The sequence below is a fragment of the Solanum dulcamara genome, chromosome 7 (genome assembly GCF_947179165.1).
Source record: "Solanum dulcamara chromosome 7, daSolDulc1.2, whole genome shotgun sequence".
NCBI classification, from domain to species: domain Eukaryota; kingdom Viridiplantae; phylum Streptophyta; class Magnoliopsida; order Solanales; family Solanaceae; genus Solanum; species Solanum dulcamara.
The window spans coordinates 9,823,940-9,841,226 of record NC_077243.1 but is presented as its reverse complement, the minus strand read 5'-3'; the positions used below and the strand labels follow the sequence as shown (position 1 = coordinate 9,841,226).

The window sequence follows — 17,287 nt, the reverse complement described above, 5'->3', positions numbered from 1 at the left end:
ATAAATAAAGAAAGATTACTCAGTAAAACCTCACTAAATTAATATAGGTGAGATCATGAAATATTATTATTTTGTAGATGTATTATTTAATCGATAAATTAATATTTATTAATTTAAAGAGAGTTTTGAGATTTAAAAAAGGTTAATCATGGAGACAAAATTGGAATCCATAAGATTTTTTTTAATGAACTCACTTATGAAAATATCATTTATGAACTTGAGATTATGATTAATGATCTCGATTACCACAATAAAATGGACGCCAATAGCCTGCTGGATTACCCGGGTGAAAATGATACATGTTCAGAAGTTCAGAGCTTAGAAGAAATTGTGGATACCATTGAAAAAAAATAATGTTGATGATGAAGTTGAAGATGATACAATACCGCTGGAACCATTTCCGCGTGAAAAACACTTATCGCATCTAAAACTCTTCACAATTTTATGATCCAGTTCGAACAATCAATACTGAAACTTTGGATGCAATAAGAAAAGTTATAGATGAGCTTCAACTAGATTTCAATTTAAATAAAATACAATAGAATCATATTTCACTAAATTGTCTTAGATATATTTGTAGTTTTGTAGAATTATTAATTTATAATATTAATGGGAACATATATTTATAAAGGGTTCTTATGAAAATATATTATCTTATTATCTTATCGAAATGGGTGATTTTTTCTATTGGTCCAAGTTGGGATCAAATAGAAATATTATCTTAGAGAGATTATTAATTTATTGAATATTAATTTAGTGAGGTTTTACTGTATTTCTCGAAGTCATTTATCTATACTATCTTAAAAGCATTAACTCAAAAACTTAAAAGTTAAATTACCTAAATTTCCTTTATATTAATTGTCTAAATACTTTAATTTTAAAACCTAAAAATAGATATATACTTACATGATATACATATTTACCTTTTTCGAATAGATGCTACCGTTTAGTGACCACCGTTTGGTAGATTGAAGTCAACCAGTTGAAACATGAAAAACACCAAAGAAAGAAATGATCGGGATGAATTACACTATATATTTTAATTAAAGTTATTGCACAATCGAAAGGGATATACAAAAAATTGATAACGAAAATGACTACAATTTGGGAGATGTAGAGTGCTTGAAAAACAAAAGTACTGGGAAGAATTTTTCAACCAACATAAGTTCTTCAAAATAATGATGAATGATTTCAAATAATTATAATTTGGAGATAATTACATTTTAAGTGAGAACTGAGATGCATTTTAAATGATTATAATTTGGAGATAATTACATTTTAAGTGAGTGTGCATTATTTTGAACTTAGCTTTTTCTATTTCAATGCAGCTTGCTGTAATTTGTGAACGTAACCTCTAGAGAATGCTTCATTATCTATGTACATGATCAATATTGACAGAGAAAAAAGATTCATTTATGCAGGTGCAGTTTCTATAAATTGCATATTTTAATGTGTAATAGTTGATTAAATTATAATGTATCTAAAAATTATTTGGCTATAATATTTTTTGAAATGGGTTTACAAATTCTTGTAGTATCATCCTTTAAACATCCTATTGTGAGCATTGTCTCATTATATTATTGATTTTACTGCTATGAATGAATTTATTTTGTGGTAAATACTTAAAATTCACTTAACAAAATATGCACAATAACATTAAGGATAAGTTTTACGTTGTTATTTTTTTGGTTTAATATTGCACCCGAAGTAACTTGTCTTGTACTATTTTAACATGTTACTTGGATTTCTTTCATCACATATTTGGTAATACTCTGATTTTTACTAATTAGAATTAGAGTTATTTCAACATACTAACTAAAAGAAAAGTTATTACCAAGAATATCATATATAAGTAAATAGTAGGTAAGATACATTTAACTATATATTTCTATGTAATAATAAAAAAATAGTAGAAGTAACAAAATGTCACATAAATCTAATTAAACTTTAATTTGTTTGTTCATCTGCATTGTTGGATATCTTTATTTGATTCATTAAAAATGAGTCGGACTAGTCAATATTATCGGTTCAAACGACACCCAATCATCTTGATTTCAATAAAGAAATCATAGTAGTGATTCACGTAAATTTCTAAATTACTTTTTTAGCTCTATAATTATATATTCAAAATTTTACTTTACTTCATAACTTGACAAATATGTGCAACGCACATGTTGAGAAACTAGTATATATATAGCTCATTTTTTGTTCCCTTTTTTTGGTAGTATTTCTTGGAGATGACTTTTACCATTAGAAGGAAGACCTGTATACAATTGCATTCTTAGATCATTTAATCTACACTCACGTGTAAAGAGAAAGAAGGAAAAAGGCAACAAGGCATCAAGCTATACATCAACTCTTTTTCCCTTAAGAAAATAGATACTACTAAAACAATCACTATTTTTTCATTGAAATTTCTCACTAAAAAATTCATGTTCAGTGATTATTTTCACACAAAGAAAAATATTTAGTAAGCTAATTTGATAAGAATAAGATGGATAAATTATATTTTTAATATAAATTTTTCATTAATTTGCGATGAAAAAACCCTAAAAAAAGGAAATACACACATACAAATATAATTGCCCAAACAAAATATATACTAGTACTAGAAGAAATGACACATAGGAAGGCACTTCCTCAGCCCATGGAGTTGGACCACAATTATATTCTTTAATGTCATTGGTGACATCAAATATGCTTCCATGGATGGGAACTACAACGAAGCCAATAAATCCACTGGCACTATCTGTTAGGCTAAGCTGACCCAAATATGTAATTAATAGTATATATTAAGTGACATTATTCGTTATGGATTAAAATCATATAGTTTTTCCCGAAATTCATGTATATCGTTAAGAGTATCCTAACACATTATATAACTTCTTAAGATGATCATAAAACAAAAATAAGAAGATAAGAAGACTTAAAAGAGAAAAAAAAGTATCCTTGGAAACAACAAATTAAAGAGTACCCCAGAAACATCAAATTTTCCACCTCTCACGAAAAGTAAAGTAAACATGATTTGAAAAGAGAGGAAAAATAAAGGAGCACAAAACTAATAAGGGCAGACAATAATAATTAGAAGTAAGAAAGGAAAACTTTCACATAATTACGTGCGTGTGCTATGCAATAAAGCTTCACAAAAAACATCATTACCAAATATTTTTTCTATCTAAATTATCTGTAGTGTTTCTCTTTTGCGCATTCTTAAAAAATATTAATTTAAAGAATTTTAATGATCTTACTCTTATTTATATCATAAAATATAATTTCTCTTCATTTAATATTAATTTACTTTACGTATGCATGTGTCATTATTCTATAATTTACTTTTTATTAATTTTTTAAAAAATAAATATTTTGAGACGGATGGAGTAATCAACGACACCACCTAACTTTTTTTTAATTTTTGGTCTCATCCTGACAATATAGTCTACACAATAGGGATCTGTTGTAATTGGTTGTAGTCAAAAGATCTGTGCACCCTCAATATCCAATATTATTATTATTATTATTTAATAAAAGACAATATCCAATATTAATAATTAAGGGGTAGATAGTGTGTATATATATGGACTTCCATAAGCTTTCATAGAACATAATTATATATACGTGGTTTTCCAATATTGCAGTCCAAAAATTCCAAGTTTTTCTCTAATGAAGGCAACTCTCAAATATTTGGCTGGCATTGCTGGCCCAAGTGGTTATGGTTCTAAAACAACTGCTGAACAGGCCACTAGAGATTTCTCTAATTACTCTAATTCTCAACTCACTGCAATTATCACCGGTAATTACTCTTAAATTATGTTTCTTTTCATCTCAATTTGCCATGTTCTTGACTTTTCGAGACGGTTGTAAGGATAGACAATTTACTTCTGCGTCAGTCAGAGAATTAACTAATAAGCCGGCAATTCAAGAACAAAAGCGAATCTTGATAGGGCAATTATCAGTATTTGCTAATTCGTGCATGTTTGGAAGAATTCTTTAGAAAAACATAATTGTTTCTTTGATATTCTCCCTTTTCTTGAAACTTTTGTTTCTTTCCTTTTAGTTGATGTTGTTATTGTTAGAGAAACTGGGAAATTAAATGGATTTAATTTCTTTCAAGATTTTGGGTGGTTAATTCTTGAATAATCAAATATTGTGAGATGTGTGACTTAAACAATTTAAAATTCATCATGGTTTTGGTCGACATGCATTAACTCTTCTTCTTCTTTTTTTTTGTGGAGAATTTTGAACAAACTTTTATATATACCAAACTTATTAAGGAATATTCTTGGATTTGATTTTTCCAGTATGAGACTTTTGATTTGTCTTGAATTATAGATGTTTTATAAAAAAAATAACGTCTCATAAATGATAAATCCTTAAATAGTTAAATTGTAAAGAGGCATGGAAGAGGGAGTATAATACTTTCTTAGACACTTTTTTTCTTCCAAAAATTAAGAAGCATCTTTTCTTAAATAAACATTGTGTACTTTTCATGGCCCATGTTTCAGTGTTTATTCCTAAGTTTTTTCAGATGTAGGGTATTCAAAATCCATCATACACTATCTAATTTGTACCTCACTTTTTTCAATGTCACACATTTTAAGAAAGTCTTTCAATTAATTTTCCAAAAAAAAAAAAGTAATAGTGAGGGCTAAGGGTTAATTAATTTATTAATTATTCAATTTGTTCTTCTTTTTAGTGGCTCTTTTTGTTTGAAGGAAGATATAGTTTTGTCTCTAGCTATCTACTTAGTTAATTGTTGGTCAGATGTATAAGATTTCCCATCTGGGACAATACTGAATACTAATCATATGCCATGATCTTTAATTAATTAACATAGAAAAGTTCCTACATTTAAAATACTTGAATAACAACCCCCACTACAATTCTTAATATTTTAATCACCATGCATAAGTGCAGGATCCAATATAGAAACCTAATTTAGTAGTATGTCATAAAAAGATTAGACAAATCATCATGACATTAATTAATTTTATTTTTACTTAATTAATTTTTGTAAAAATTACAGGCGCAACATCAGGGATTGGGGCAGAAACAGCAAGAGTACTAGCAAAAAGGGGTGTAAGAATAGTTATACCAGCAAGAGACTTAAAAAAAGCAGAAATTGTGAAGGAATTTATAAAAAAAGAGACTCCCATGGCACAAATTATATTATTAGAGATTGATTTAAGTTCTTTTGCTTCTATTCAAAGATTTTGTGCTGAGTTCTTGTCATTACAACTCCCTCTTCACATTCTCATGTATGTAGTTTATTTATTTAACTTCCTTTTTGTGCCTTTTTTAGAAAAAAATTTAATTAATTTAATAATGATTGGTTTGAATGTTTGTCATGTAGAAATAATGCAGGGAAATTTTCACAGAAATTGGAGTTTTCTGAAGACAAAATTGAGATGACTTTTGCTACAAACTACTTAGGTAACTATCTCTACCCATACTTTGGGACCATATATATTCTTTTTGAGTTCACGGAGTGAAAAACTGCTTTATATTAGGTCGTCTTAGGATAACTATATGTGTATAGTGAAATTAAAAGGAAAAAAAAGTTATTGAATCTATTGGAAACAACCTCTTTACCTTTCAAGGTAGGGGTAGTTCAAAGTACACACCACACTGAGTACGTTGTTGTAAAAGCTTTCGGAAAATAATACGAGTAACATACACCAATCTACAACAGATTAAATTACTATGATAATATAAAAGTTTGTGTAAAAACGATCATAAACGGCGAATGTACTTTTTAAATTAGATACATAGTATAGATATCTACGAGAATAATTGGAGAACTAAAAAATGTAAATAAATATCGAATTCTAAACCCATATATAGTTTCGAAAGTGCAACAAGTTTATTAATAAGAATCCTAAAGGTTTAATCCATTAAATTTTGAATCCGACAGTAATAGCTAGCGCCTAGCTAGTGTATATAATATGAAAGGGGCATTAGAAATAAAAGTTAAACAAAGTAGCTACATACTCGGTTAATCTCTAAAGTTGTATGACACAGAAACAAATCCACTATCCGTTTTACGTCAAACAATATGTAGAGTATGTAACTCTTGATATAACGATAAAAAGCAAGACGTGTAGGTGGATTGACTCATCAAGTTCAAGAAATTAAATGAATGTTATATTGTTTGTCAGGTCATTTTCTATTGACAGAGTTGTTATTAGAGAAAATGGTGGAGACAGCAGAAGTCACTGGGATTCAAGGAAGAATAGTGAATGTTACTTCAGTAGTTCATAATTGGGTTAAAAAAGATCAACTCCGCTTCTCTAAATTGCTCAATCCTAAGAAATAGTAAGTATTATAATCCTCCTACCATTTATCAAATATTTCATCACTTGTTATACAAGATTTTCCAGATCCCTACTTATGAGATTATACTGAGTAAGTTGTTGTCGTCGTTATACAAGAGTCATTACTTATTCTAACTTGGTATATAATGTCTTCCACACAGTTATAATGGTACTCGTGCATATGCTCAGTCAAAATTAGCCAACATTTTACATGCCAAGGAATTGTCAAGACAGCTAAAGGTAATTAATTATATAGTGGAGTACGATACAAAAAACGAGATAGAATCCACAATCAACTTCTTAAAATTGCTTGATTTTTTATTTATTTAGACATTTGAATCAAGAAATGTACCTAATGGAACATTTTTGATGTATGCTGAGAATGTGAACATTGTGCGTTACACTTAAAATAGGTACAACCCTTAGTTCAGGCATGTAACAAAAATTCCAACTAATTAAATTTAAGGGCAGCTTATGTATTCTGCCAATGTAAGATTATTATGTCCAATTAGTTAAGCAATCAAAACATAATCAGTTTTAAAAGTGGTTAGCCCTCTAGTTAAGCAATCAAAACATAGTCAATTAAGGAATAATTTTTTTGTGCGTGGTAATTAGGCAGATCTAATCATGTAAATGGATTTTAATTTGTACTAAGCTGTTTTTCTTAACATCTCAGTTATATCATTGATTAGACAACTCACATATAAATTATATGCCAAAATTCAAAGACATGTAAGAAACTAGGGAATTGGATTTAGAAACATGCCAACTTTATTTGCACTATTAGTACTGTAGACAAAATGTACTCTTTTTCCTTCATTGGTCACCATAAAAAAATTTAAAAAATATTGTATTTTGTCTTTATATAGTTGTATAGTTGCAATACTGAAAATGTAATTACTTGGGATGGAACAGGCAAGAAATGCAAATGTAACTATCAATGCAGTCCATCCTGGAATTGTAAAAACTGGAATTATTAGAGATCACAAAGGCTTTATCACTGGTATGTCTTTTTGTCTTCCCTTTTTCATTTAGCGTAGAAAAATATTTTTTAATTTTTTCATGTTCAAAAATATGGTTCCATGTTTGAAAAATACTAATGGTTTCCACCCTCCTACACACAGTGGCTCCACACACCCCACTTGCCAAAGTTCGTTAATTTGTCACGTTATATTTTCTAAAGGAAATTTCTTTATTTACTTACTAAACATGAGAAAATTTATGAGAAAATCACTTATTTTTCCATGGAAACATTTTCCATTCATACCAAACACTGATAACTATATTTACTGACTTCCATTTTACAAAACATAAACAGATTCTCTCTATTTTATGGCATCAAAGCTTCTAAAGTCAACATCACAGGTTTGTCCATATATATTTGTCTCTTCTACTCTTATTGAATATATCCTTTACCATTACATTCCCCATCTACTTTTTTTTTCAAATAATGAGAAGATAAATCATCCCACTACCCTCCATAAGTACCAACAAAAATTCAAAATTAATAATAATTTATTTTATAGTAAAAAACAATGATGAGGTCAATTTTTGTTTTTTTTTGGGTATGGCAGGGTGCAGCAACCACATGTTATGTAGCATTGAGCCCACAAACAGAAGGGATGAGTGGGAAGTACTTTGCAGACTGTAATGAAAGTCACTCTTCTGTTTTAGCAAATGATGAAACTGAAGCTCATAAACTTTGGAAGGGTACTCGTGTTCTCATCCATAGAAGATTTCTTCCGCATGTAAATTGATTTTTAAAAAAAAATGTTTTGGGAAGAAGGGAGAATGTACATATAAATAAATAGACAATTTTTGCTGTATATCCAAAATATGATGATAGAAGAAAATATGATACAAGTAGTAGTCCCTCCAATTGTTAGCTAACTGATGGAGTACAAATGTTAGTGGAATAATGAAGATTCTTCTTTTAGTGGCCCATTACTCTATATGGGCTACGACACATTTTCACCTTTTCTAGTCAATATCCAAGTACCACAAATTCCCCCTTAATTCTTTGTACGCGGGATATGATACGATTAAATTTGAGATAAAATTTATATCGCATTTGATTGGATGATACAAATTTGTCCTGTGTATTATGTCTCATTTAACTTAGATTTTTTTTTCATCTCACTTCCTGAATGGGATAAATTAGTTCAAAAATTATAATCTCAGGATAGTTAAGTCAGTGAAACAAGCGACCAACATGTATACAACTACCTTAAAAGGGTATCAAATGCATCTCCTTTCTTTTGCATTGTCCACAATTAGACAATCCATCCAATTTTATTACTCCTTCCGTCTCATTTTAGTTGTTATGTTTTCTTTTTGAGAGTCAAACTATATAAACTTTGACTAACATTTTAAGATATATTTTTTTATCATTTTGATATGAAAAAAATTGTAACTTATAGTACTTTTCGTATAGTTTTTGAATATCTAATTTTTTACTTTATAATATTGAGTTAAAGTAATATAATTTAACTTTAAAAATTAGTCAAATTAACTTTTGAAAAGTACAACATGACAACTAAAATGAGACGTATTAGACAATTATTCCTTTTTTTTTAATGGAGCACTGGACATATGTATGCCTATAAATCACAAGGGAGGTTAATTTTAGAGACTTTCCTACACATTTCGCTACTTAACACTAATCCCAATGTTCTAAGTTAAATTAGTTCTGAATATCGAAAGAAATTATTCTTTTTTGAACATACTAAAAAGATAAAATGTGCTGCCTAAATTAAAATAGATGAAGTAATTCCTGTTCCTAAAGTTCATTAGAGATTGCCTTGTCATCAACATTGCAAAGAACAGCAATCCCAAATTGATATTAAAGAGATAATTAACATCACACCGAAAAAGCAAAATCCAGAATATGTGTTGGCTGCACACCTGCAAAAACTGTTCCAATGAAAGTAATTCATATTCCAAAGCCTACCAAACCAAGTCCGATGAAATAAGAGATCAAAGGAAACGTGTAAAAAGAATGCAGAATCTACAATACAAACATTTGATGATACATTACAATGTACAAAAAGAAAAAAGGATCTGTCTTCTGTGGGGAGAAAAAAAGAAAAGTGAAGACCGTAAATAGCTACCAAGCATAATAAAATGACTAACTCGAAAGTCAAATGACGGATCGTGGAGAAAAATCAACAGAGCTTGAAGTCAGCCACGAGAAATGTTTTGCAAAGACAGCAAGGCATTGAACATCTGGTCAGGTATTCATCTGACTTGACTGGTTACTGATCCTAACCTTCACGTAGAAGCAAATCAAGTTTTTGCTTATCACGACTAGAGAACTTGTTGGCTAAGCAGTAAGCAACTTCAAACGAAAAGGTAACTGCATAACCATTATCATCTTTTGACCTGCCAAAAAGTAAATTTTGCTTATTAGAAACCCATGCAGTGTGAGGTACTTGCTCAAAATTAATCCTAATTCAATTTATGCAATGATTGTTGAAACGAAGATATTGCACACCAGGTATTTCCTGCCAAAAGAACACATTCACATGAAAGTATAATGATTGAATTTTTCATGAACAGTCCTGTTCAGAAAATTTAGTCATCCAAAGTTGTAAATTAGAGAATCTTTCCGTAAAAATGCCCTCTGCCTGTGATGTTAGGTCTTTTCCAAGGGGCACACTGAAATCATCTCAGGCATATGCATTTATGCTGGTTTATAGGTGAGTCTATCCAGACAAGACAGTGAGAAAAGGTTATCAAGTACAAAAGCTTGTGAACCTTTTAAACAACCCAGTACATAGACCAACAGGATATAATCAGTCTCAATTATTTATTCATGTTAACCATGATTTTTTCTTGTTTGGCTTGGTATCATCTAACAATAACTTAGCATGTTAATGAGGGATTAAACATTTCTACATTGTATCATAGGAAAGAATGTATTCGACGATATGCTTAAACCTGAAATGTAACAACAACAACAACCCAGTGAAATCCCACAACGTGGGGTCTGGGGAGGGTAAATTGTATGCAGACCTTACACCTACCAAAGTAGGACGGCTGTTTTCGGGAGACCTTCGGCTCAATAAAGCATAAAAAGACGTTAGATAAGGCTAAGAAGTTAAGAGATTAATAAGTTCAAAGCGATATGATAAGGCAAATAACGGGGGCGCTACAAATAAAATAGAGTAATCAAAGTACGGAAAGTAATAGATAATAACAGACATCAGAGAACAAGAAATTATAGTGTGCTAAAACGTCTACTAATACGATAGAATACCGTGATTATATACTAGCCTTCTACCCTAATGTGGGTCCTCCACACCCTCCTATCTAAGGTCATGTCCTCGGTCAGCTGTAGCTGCGCCATGTCCTGTCTAATCACCTCTCCCCAATATTTCTTCGGCCTACCCCTACCTCTTCTGAAACCATCCACGACCAACCTCTCACACCTCCGCACTGGGGCATCTGGGTCTCTCCTCTTCACATGCCCAAACCATCTTAGTCGCATTTCCCGCATCATGTCTTCCACCGAGGCCACTCCTACCTTGTCCCGAATAGCCTCGTTCCTAATTCTCTCGCTCCTGGTATGCCCACACATCCATCTCAACATTCTCATCTCGACAACTTTCATCTTTTGAACGTGGGAGACCTTAACTGGCCAACACTCCCCCCATATAACATAGCCGGTCTAACCACCACTTTGTAGAACTTGTCCTTAAGTTGTGGTGGCACCCTCTTGTCACATAGCACACCGGAAGCGAGCCTCCATTTCATCCACCCTGCCCCAATACGGTGTGTGACATCCTCGTCAATCTCCCCACTGCCTTGCATGATAGACCTAAGGTACTTGAAAAGGCAATGAAATTCCCCAGAATTGCTTATCAAATTTTCTATGCGTCCCCCCTCTTGACAGTTAATGATAAAGTTCCTATTTCAACTTTTATATGCAACATCAGTATCCCACACTTCACTCATCATTAGGAGTGTCAACTTTGACTCATAAAATGGTAACAAGGTCCCACCATATAGCTCCAATCAACTCATCCAAAAGATTGGGTCGACTTGCATTACATTACCAGCAAATTTTACCCAAATTAACCTGTAAGAGAAATTTTCTGCACATAGAAAGAGGAAAAAAAAGAGAGCAGAAAAACATTTTTTTACCACAGGGTAATATCACTTTCTTGCACAATAATTCTTTTGTTATAAACTCAATTGGACAGCACCAAATTCGAAGAAAAAAATGAACAAAAAATTGGTTTTGAGTTGAGTAGGTTGGCCTATGACCCGTTGATCCACTTATCTGGACCCAAGAGTATTTGGGACTGGTTGGGTCAATCGCATGTTCTTTGACTCGACATTGTAACCCGTCAGAACTTGACCAAACATTTCCATATCCATTTGACACCCCTAATTCATCAGATATGCTAACTGGCTTCCTTCAAGCACGTGTGCATTTAATTTTTTTCACCCCTATTCTCTGTAGCAAAAGAATAGGAACTAAACCATAAATATTATTTAAGCATAGGTAAATTTTGAAACTGAACTGAACCTTGCCAGATGGCGGCAAAGTGGAAAATGATGTTGCTCAAGTGTCTACGAGGGTGTGACCATTCAATTTGAGTGTTTCTTTACTGTCCCATTTGCTTTTTCTCTTTCTTCTCCTGGTAACAAGTCCCATATAATTTGAGTTAAATTAGTCAAGTAAAATTTCTATCCACAGCAAGTCTCAAAGATATTAAGAATATTAGAGAGACCACTCAGGGTAAACCGCTACTGGAATTCAACGCTAACATTTCTAAGAAAAGATAATGTCTATATAAAGAACAAGGAAAGAAACACAGAAATCAGTTAGAGCTTGTTGTCCTAGTCCAAGTTCTCAAAATTAATAAATGCTACCTTAAAACGAGGAGAACGACGGAGGGATGATGCAGATCCAGGAGATAGGACTGCTGCCCTACTCCCTTTGGCATGGTCAAGTTTCTTGGAATTTCTGTTATGTTCATCAGATTGATGCTCCTGTTGCTGGGATAAAAACTCACTTCTACTATCAGTTGAATTGAAAGAAACGGGGGCAGACACAGAGATCATGAAAGTGTCTTGATCATGAGATGCTATGTCAGGAAATGTCCCTGGATGCATATGAAACATAAAAATATTCAGAACCATTATACAGCAATCATTGACATTCCCTACATATTTATTAATCTACTTATCTATCTAGAGTATATTTATACACTTGCTCATGATCATAGTTTAGATATAAATAGGTCGATCTTGTAGGAAAATCCAGGTTCTAACAAAAAAAATTAATTTCCTATTTGTGAAACATTTAATTACTTGGATGCATTAACAAAATTATTTTCTTATTTCTACTAATGATTCTAACAAAAAATGCATTCCGGGGTGCAACAAGAGTTTGTTTTCTGAAATGATATCAGAGGGATTTGCATTTATTGTGGAAATTCCTTGCAAGAACATGCAGTACTCAGGGGGCTTGCTAGCAGCCAATACTCTATGATTTCCTGCACAATTAGCAGTATATGGGTCTAGTGTAACCAAATAAAGCTCAGAGGATAACATAACGTAGAAAATGAAACACAGGGCATACCATGTGTTATGGCTGCTTGAAACTTTTCTCTCATAGTCCTGACAAACTTGAACAGTCCATTGCTCGTATTTAACTCTCTGAGCAGCTCTTTTGCATCATTTAGTTGTGGATCACAATCAATCACTAAAAATCCAAGCGAAGCAAAGAATTAAAGTTCAGATCCATTTTCACTTATGTATAGTTGATGAAGGCTCCACACTTACGAGTATATACATCATTCTCATGACGTACAGTAAAAATGTACTCCTTATCCTGATTATTGGCATCAATATTGGTAAATATGAATTTCACTCCTGTGGAAGACAAAGGAAATGAATGCTCAGTGGACAAATTGTATTTCTTTTACTGGAAAAATCCATAATTAATAATTAGAGCCTTTGGCAGGGTTATATTGTTCAGAAAGTGAAGTCTGCTTTTCTAGAATCATAAATGTGTACAGAAGTTGAAGGATAAACATACCATGGCCACATTCAATATGTAATCCGAGCACCTTATTGTACCACACAATAGCCTCTTCTATTTCCTCTCTCTGTTCAGCAGTCTGATTATGCTTTTCTTCGCATGCTTTGAGTTCTTTTACCCAAACAAACAAAAACAGAAGAAGAAATGCACAGATCAACTACCAACAGGATATGGTGTCTCTTGGTAGAAACCGCAGAAACAGTCACAAAAAATAGCAACTTTCACAATGAAGTACAGGGGAGAGTTTGAAAAGGAGGGCACAATTTAAAAAATAAATAAAAATGAAACATTATAACATCCAACATCTAACAGTAGAATACAGCTTGAGGAATTTCAAAGGAAGAAGAGACAAAGAATCACTATTCCTTAATGCCATCTTCCCACCAAATTAGGTGTCTTCATTTGACCAGGCACAATCATTTAAGCTAGCGTTTCTATTTTACTACTACATTAAACTGGAGGTTAATCAACATATAAAGATAAACTACACTTCTGATGAATTTCAAATATAATTGGGTCTCATGTTACTTTAGTTGCTTTGGAGGGTGTAAAGAAGAAAGATGAAAGTCGACAAACACCTCTAATCTGAGACAAGGCCAAGTGATAAGACTAGAGCCTAGGGTCACATAGAACTTCTTGATAAATCTGTTTTTTCTCTCCCCTTCCCTAAAATCAATCCAATGAATTGCTTTGCTTACCACACAGAAAAGTTGGCAAACTGAGGATGTAGAGATTAACTTTTTAGGATAACTTTTGTCTTGAAATTTATTTACTAGCAGCACACAGAAGCAATAAATACTGCAATTGGATTCATGATCGTAAAACCAGTTGGATATAAACATAAATCATTTCAGCAGTCATCTCGTGCTATAACTAAATGGAATATTAGAAAATTGAAATTAAGCATAAATGATTCTTGAAGCATCTCTCTATGCTATTTCTTTCATAGAAAAACTCTACATGAAGCATGTATGACTGTCAAATGCGTGAAAAGAGGGAAAACTTTTGTAGGGATAGATTTTACCATCAGTTTGTTTAGATATTATGGCTGCATATTCATCTTTACTGGCCCTTTGGTTTTTCACAACCACTCTAAGTTCTTCAACTCTATCTTTTGCAGCAGATATTGAGTCTGCTACTGCTATCTGCTTTGCCTCTTTTCGAGTCTTAACTGAAGATGGCATACATGTTAGAATTTTAAAGTAACAACAGAGAAAAATAATAATAATCCAATTTTTATAGAGAAAATGATCATTCAAAATCAGTAGTATACACAAAAAAATAAAGGAGGAGGAGTAATTCAATTTTTTTCCAAGGAAATTAGTAAAACAACAACATAACTAGTGTAATCCCACAAGTGGGCTTGGAGAGGGTAGGACCTCTACCTTTGTAAGGTAGAAAGGCTATTTCTGAAAGACCCTAGGCTCAAAAGGGCAGTGTTCGATGGGATTCCAAGGAAATTAGTAGTATACAGAAATTGTAGGATATTCAGACTGGATATATGTAATTAGTGGCTGAAATTATTCCTCTTAAGTCTTAATTATGAAAAACAAATGAACTTGAGAGTAAGAAGAAGAGATTCTTGGAAAATACTATGGGTGAGAACCAGCAGAATAAGTAAATATAACCTCAAGAATTTTGTAGTGAGTACCATACTGCAGCTACTTTGGATGTGAATCTTCTACACATACTTCCCATTTTCCGTCAACAAAACAAGAAAGCTAGAAACAATAATATCTCGAATAACAGAAACCATGCTACAATAAATCCTTTAAACTTTGGAAGCGCTGTTACTCAGAACTTCAGACTGTCAGTGTTTATTGCCTCTTATTGTCACTACTATAAGGATCTTAAGAGTTTGAAAAACAGTTTATTCGCATACTTAGTACTTAGATCATCACACATGCAAGTTAACTTTTGGAAAAAAAGGCAATGAGAAGTTAACAAGACACTTCAATGAGAATTGAATAACAATCTAACTTCAAAAGTCACAATAACTGTGATATGAAGGCAAGTTCCACTGCCAATAACAGAATGATGCTGTTTTGATCAAGAAGTTTATTGTATACAAAATATTTACTCTCTTCATATCAACAATGTTATAAACCATGACATTCTGTTCTAACTGAAAATAAATTCTTCATAGTTGCCTCTCATCAAAATCTTCCTCTCTTTGGTACAACTGTACATATTGTAGAGCATAACCATCATTTCAGCTATAAGTATGCTTCATTAGAAAATCCACAAGCAAGCATTATATCCATCCTCTTTTCTCAATGTGATAACTATTATGATGAAGCAACAGCAAAATGCACCACCCTCTGAATTCATTATCAGAAATGGCAAGCACCTAGATAAACAATAACGGCTCAAGCTAAGACATGGTATACCCTGAAGGAATTCATACCTAATACCATCCAGCAGTGGCGGATGTAGAGTTCAGTCCGCGAGTTCATCAGAACCCAATACTTCAAATCCGGAACATAAATAAACATGTAAAAAAAATCAACTAAAATTGCAATAAATAGTAGGTCTGAACACATTATTTCAAAAATACAATGGGCTCATTGCTAAGAACTGAAATATTGAACCCATAAAGTTTAAATCTTTAATCTGCCCCTACCATCCAGGGGTTTCACTGTCAACGAAGAATAGAAGCATACATAAAGACCAGTATACCAAAGAATGGAAAAAGAGTGGCACACCTGCAAGTGCTTTCACCAATTTGTCTTCCAACTCCCTCAGCTCAACTTTTAATTTGCCAAGTTTTGCTGCCGAAACCAATCAATTAAATCAAATAATCCAATCAATAAGATCCCATATGAAGAAAAAAATTAATCTTCAAGATATAATTCTTGAGAAATGATGTGTAGGTGAAAACCCTAAGTTTAGAAGACTGGAAATTCGAGTAAATATCGTACAAAAGTCTCAGAATTTAGCATGTGGAGAAAAACATACCGTGGAATTGAAGAGTTTCTTGTGCTTGGACCTTGGTTGAATCGAGGGATTTTTTGAAGGAGCGAGTGGCAGCATCGATTTTCTGCTGCTGAATTGGAATCTCCCTGTCACAAACCAATCTAAGTTCCTCCATTTTCTTCCTCGTAATTTCTCCTACGCTGTTCTTCATCCCAATCTCAAACGCTCTCTGCTTGCTTTTCTTTGTGCAAGTGCGAGTGCTTGTGAGATTTGAACACACAGAGACTATATGCTTAGCCCGCCATTTTCATTTCTATTTTGAAAATAGATGATGGAATACTGTACACTTTTCTATAAAATTTAATCATGATAATAGTTTGTTGTTTTTATGTGCAATATAATATCAAATTGTGTTTAAAGCTTTTGAAAATATTTACTACTGCTTCCACTTTTCTTTTTAGGTTCTACGCGTATCCGATAGTGGCTTCAGATATATTCAAATTATAAGATTTTTTTTTTATATTTAGAACTCAGACTCAAAATGTTAATTAAGGAAGGAGCAATCTTATTATCACATCATTTGATGGTATAGTAAAACCTTGATAAAGTAATAATCTCGCTAAATGAATATTTTTCTCCAATTTCGATTTGGGTCAATTATATTAAGGGAAACTTACATAAATATACAATATTAAGAAAATATTTACCATTTATAGCAATAAAAAAATAATTTCACTGAACACTTATAATACATTTATAATACAGTTTTAATACATATTGCAGAGAACTATTTATAAAACATATATAATACAAGTTTTATAGATGGATAATACATTTATCACATATTTTAATAGACTTATAATACATTACGTTAGTTTTTTACTACACAAACATAATATATATTTTAAAACACTTATAATACATTTATATTGTATGCATAATTCACTTTTAATACAAGTGTAGATTTATCATAATATTGCTATATATTGCTATAAATGGTAATAAA

At 31.9% G+C, this 17,287-nt stretch overlaps 2 protein-coding genes across 3 annotated transcripts; one reads left to right on the top strand and one right to left on the bottom strand.

Annotated features, from left to right (window-relative positions):
• The first annotated feature begins 3,602 nt into the window (after window positions 1-3,602).
• On the top strand, window positions 3,603-8,279 carry LOC129896837 (short-chain dehydrogenase TIC 32 B, chloroplastic-like). Its single transcript, XM_055972817.1, has 8 exons — window positions 3,603-3,790; window positions 5,024-5,255; window positions 5,351-5,430; window positions 6,156-6,312; window positions 6,473-6,551; window positions 7,227-7,314; window positions 7,630-7,676; window positions 7,886-8,279. Exons 1-8 carry the CDS (start codon window positions 3,661-3,663, stop codon window positions 8,066-8,068), a joined length of 996 nt encoding a protein of 331 aa, XP_055828792.1. The 5' UTR covers window positions 3,603-3,660; the 3' UTR covers window positions 8,069-8,279.
• Window positions 8,280-9,280: 1,001 nt separating this feature from the next.
• On the bottom strand, window positions 9,281-16,654 carry LOC129896527 (kinetochore protein SPC25 homolog). 2 transcript variants are annotated; one of them, XM_055972451.1, is made up of 9 exons: window positions 16,324-16,654; window positions 16,071-16,136; window positions 14,390-14,536; window positions 13,363-13,476; window positions 13,107-13,196; window positions 12,904-13,026; window positions 12,192-12,424; window positions 11,845-11,956; window positions 9,281-9,692 (listed from the first exon to the last, which is right to left on the bottom strand). In XM_055972451.1, exons 1-8 carry the CDS (start codon window positions 16,490-16,492, stop codon window positions 11,924-11,926), a joined length of 975 nt encoding a protein of 324 aa, XP_055828426.1. In that variant the 5' UTR covers window positions 16,493-16,654; the 3' UTR covers window positions 9,281-9,692; window positions 11,845-11,923. The 2 variants fall into 2 exon arrangements, with proteins under 2 accessions (XP_055828426.1, XP_055828427.1); XM_055972452.1 differs by lacking the exon at window positions 11,845-11,956 and having other exon boundaries at window positions 16,324-16,653.
• Between the last annotated feature and the right edge of the window lie 633 nt (window positions 16,655-17,287).

Coding starts and splice junctions, on each gene's coding strand:
- LOC129896837 (XM_055972817.1), top strand. CDS start 3,661: ATGAAGGCAACTCTCAAATATTTGGCTGGCATTGCTGGCCCAAGTGGT. Junction 6,552..7,226: donor AATTGTCAAGACAGCTAAAG/GTAATTAATTAT, acceptor GGGATGGAACAG/GCAAGAAATGCAAATGTAAC. Junction 7,315..7,629: donor TCACAAAGGCTTTATCACTG/GTATGTCTTTTT, acceptor AAACATAAACAG/ATTCTCTCTATTTTATGGCA.
- LOC129896527 (XM_055972451.1), bottom strand. CDS start 16,492: ATGAAGAACAGCGTAGGAGAAATTACGAGGAAGAAAATGGAGGAACTT. Junction 16,137..16,323: donor AGAAACTCTTCAATTCCACG/GTATGTTTTTCT, acceptor TGGTTTCGGCAG/CAAAACTTGGCAAATTAAAA. Junction 11,957..12,191: donor GTCGTTCTCCTCGTTTTAAG/GTAGCATTTATT, acceptor ACTTGTTACCAG/GAGAAGAAAGAGAAAAAGCA.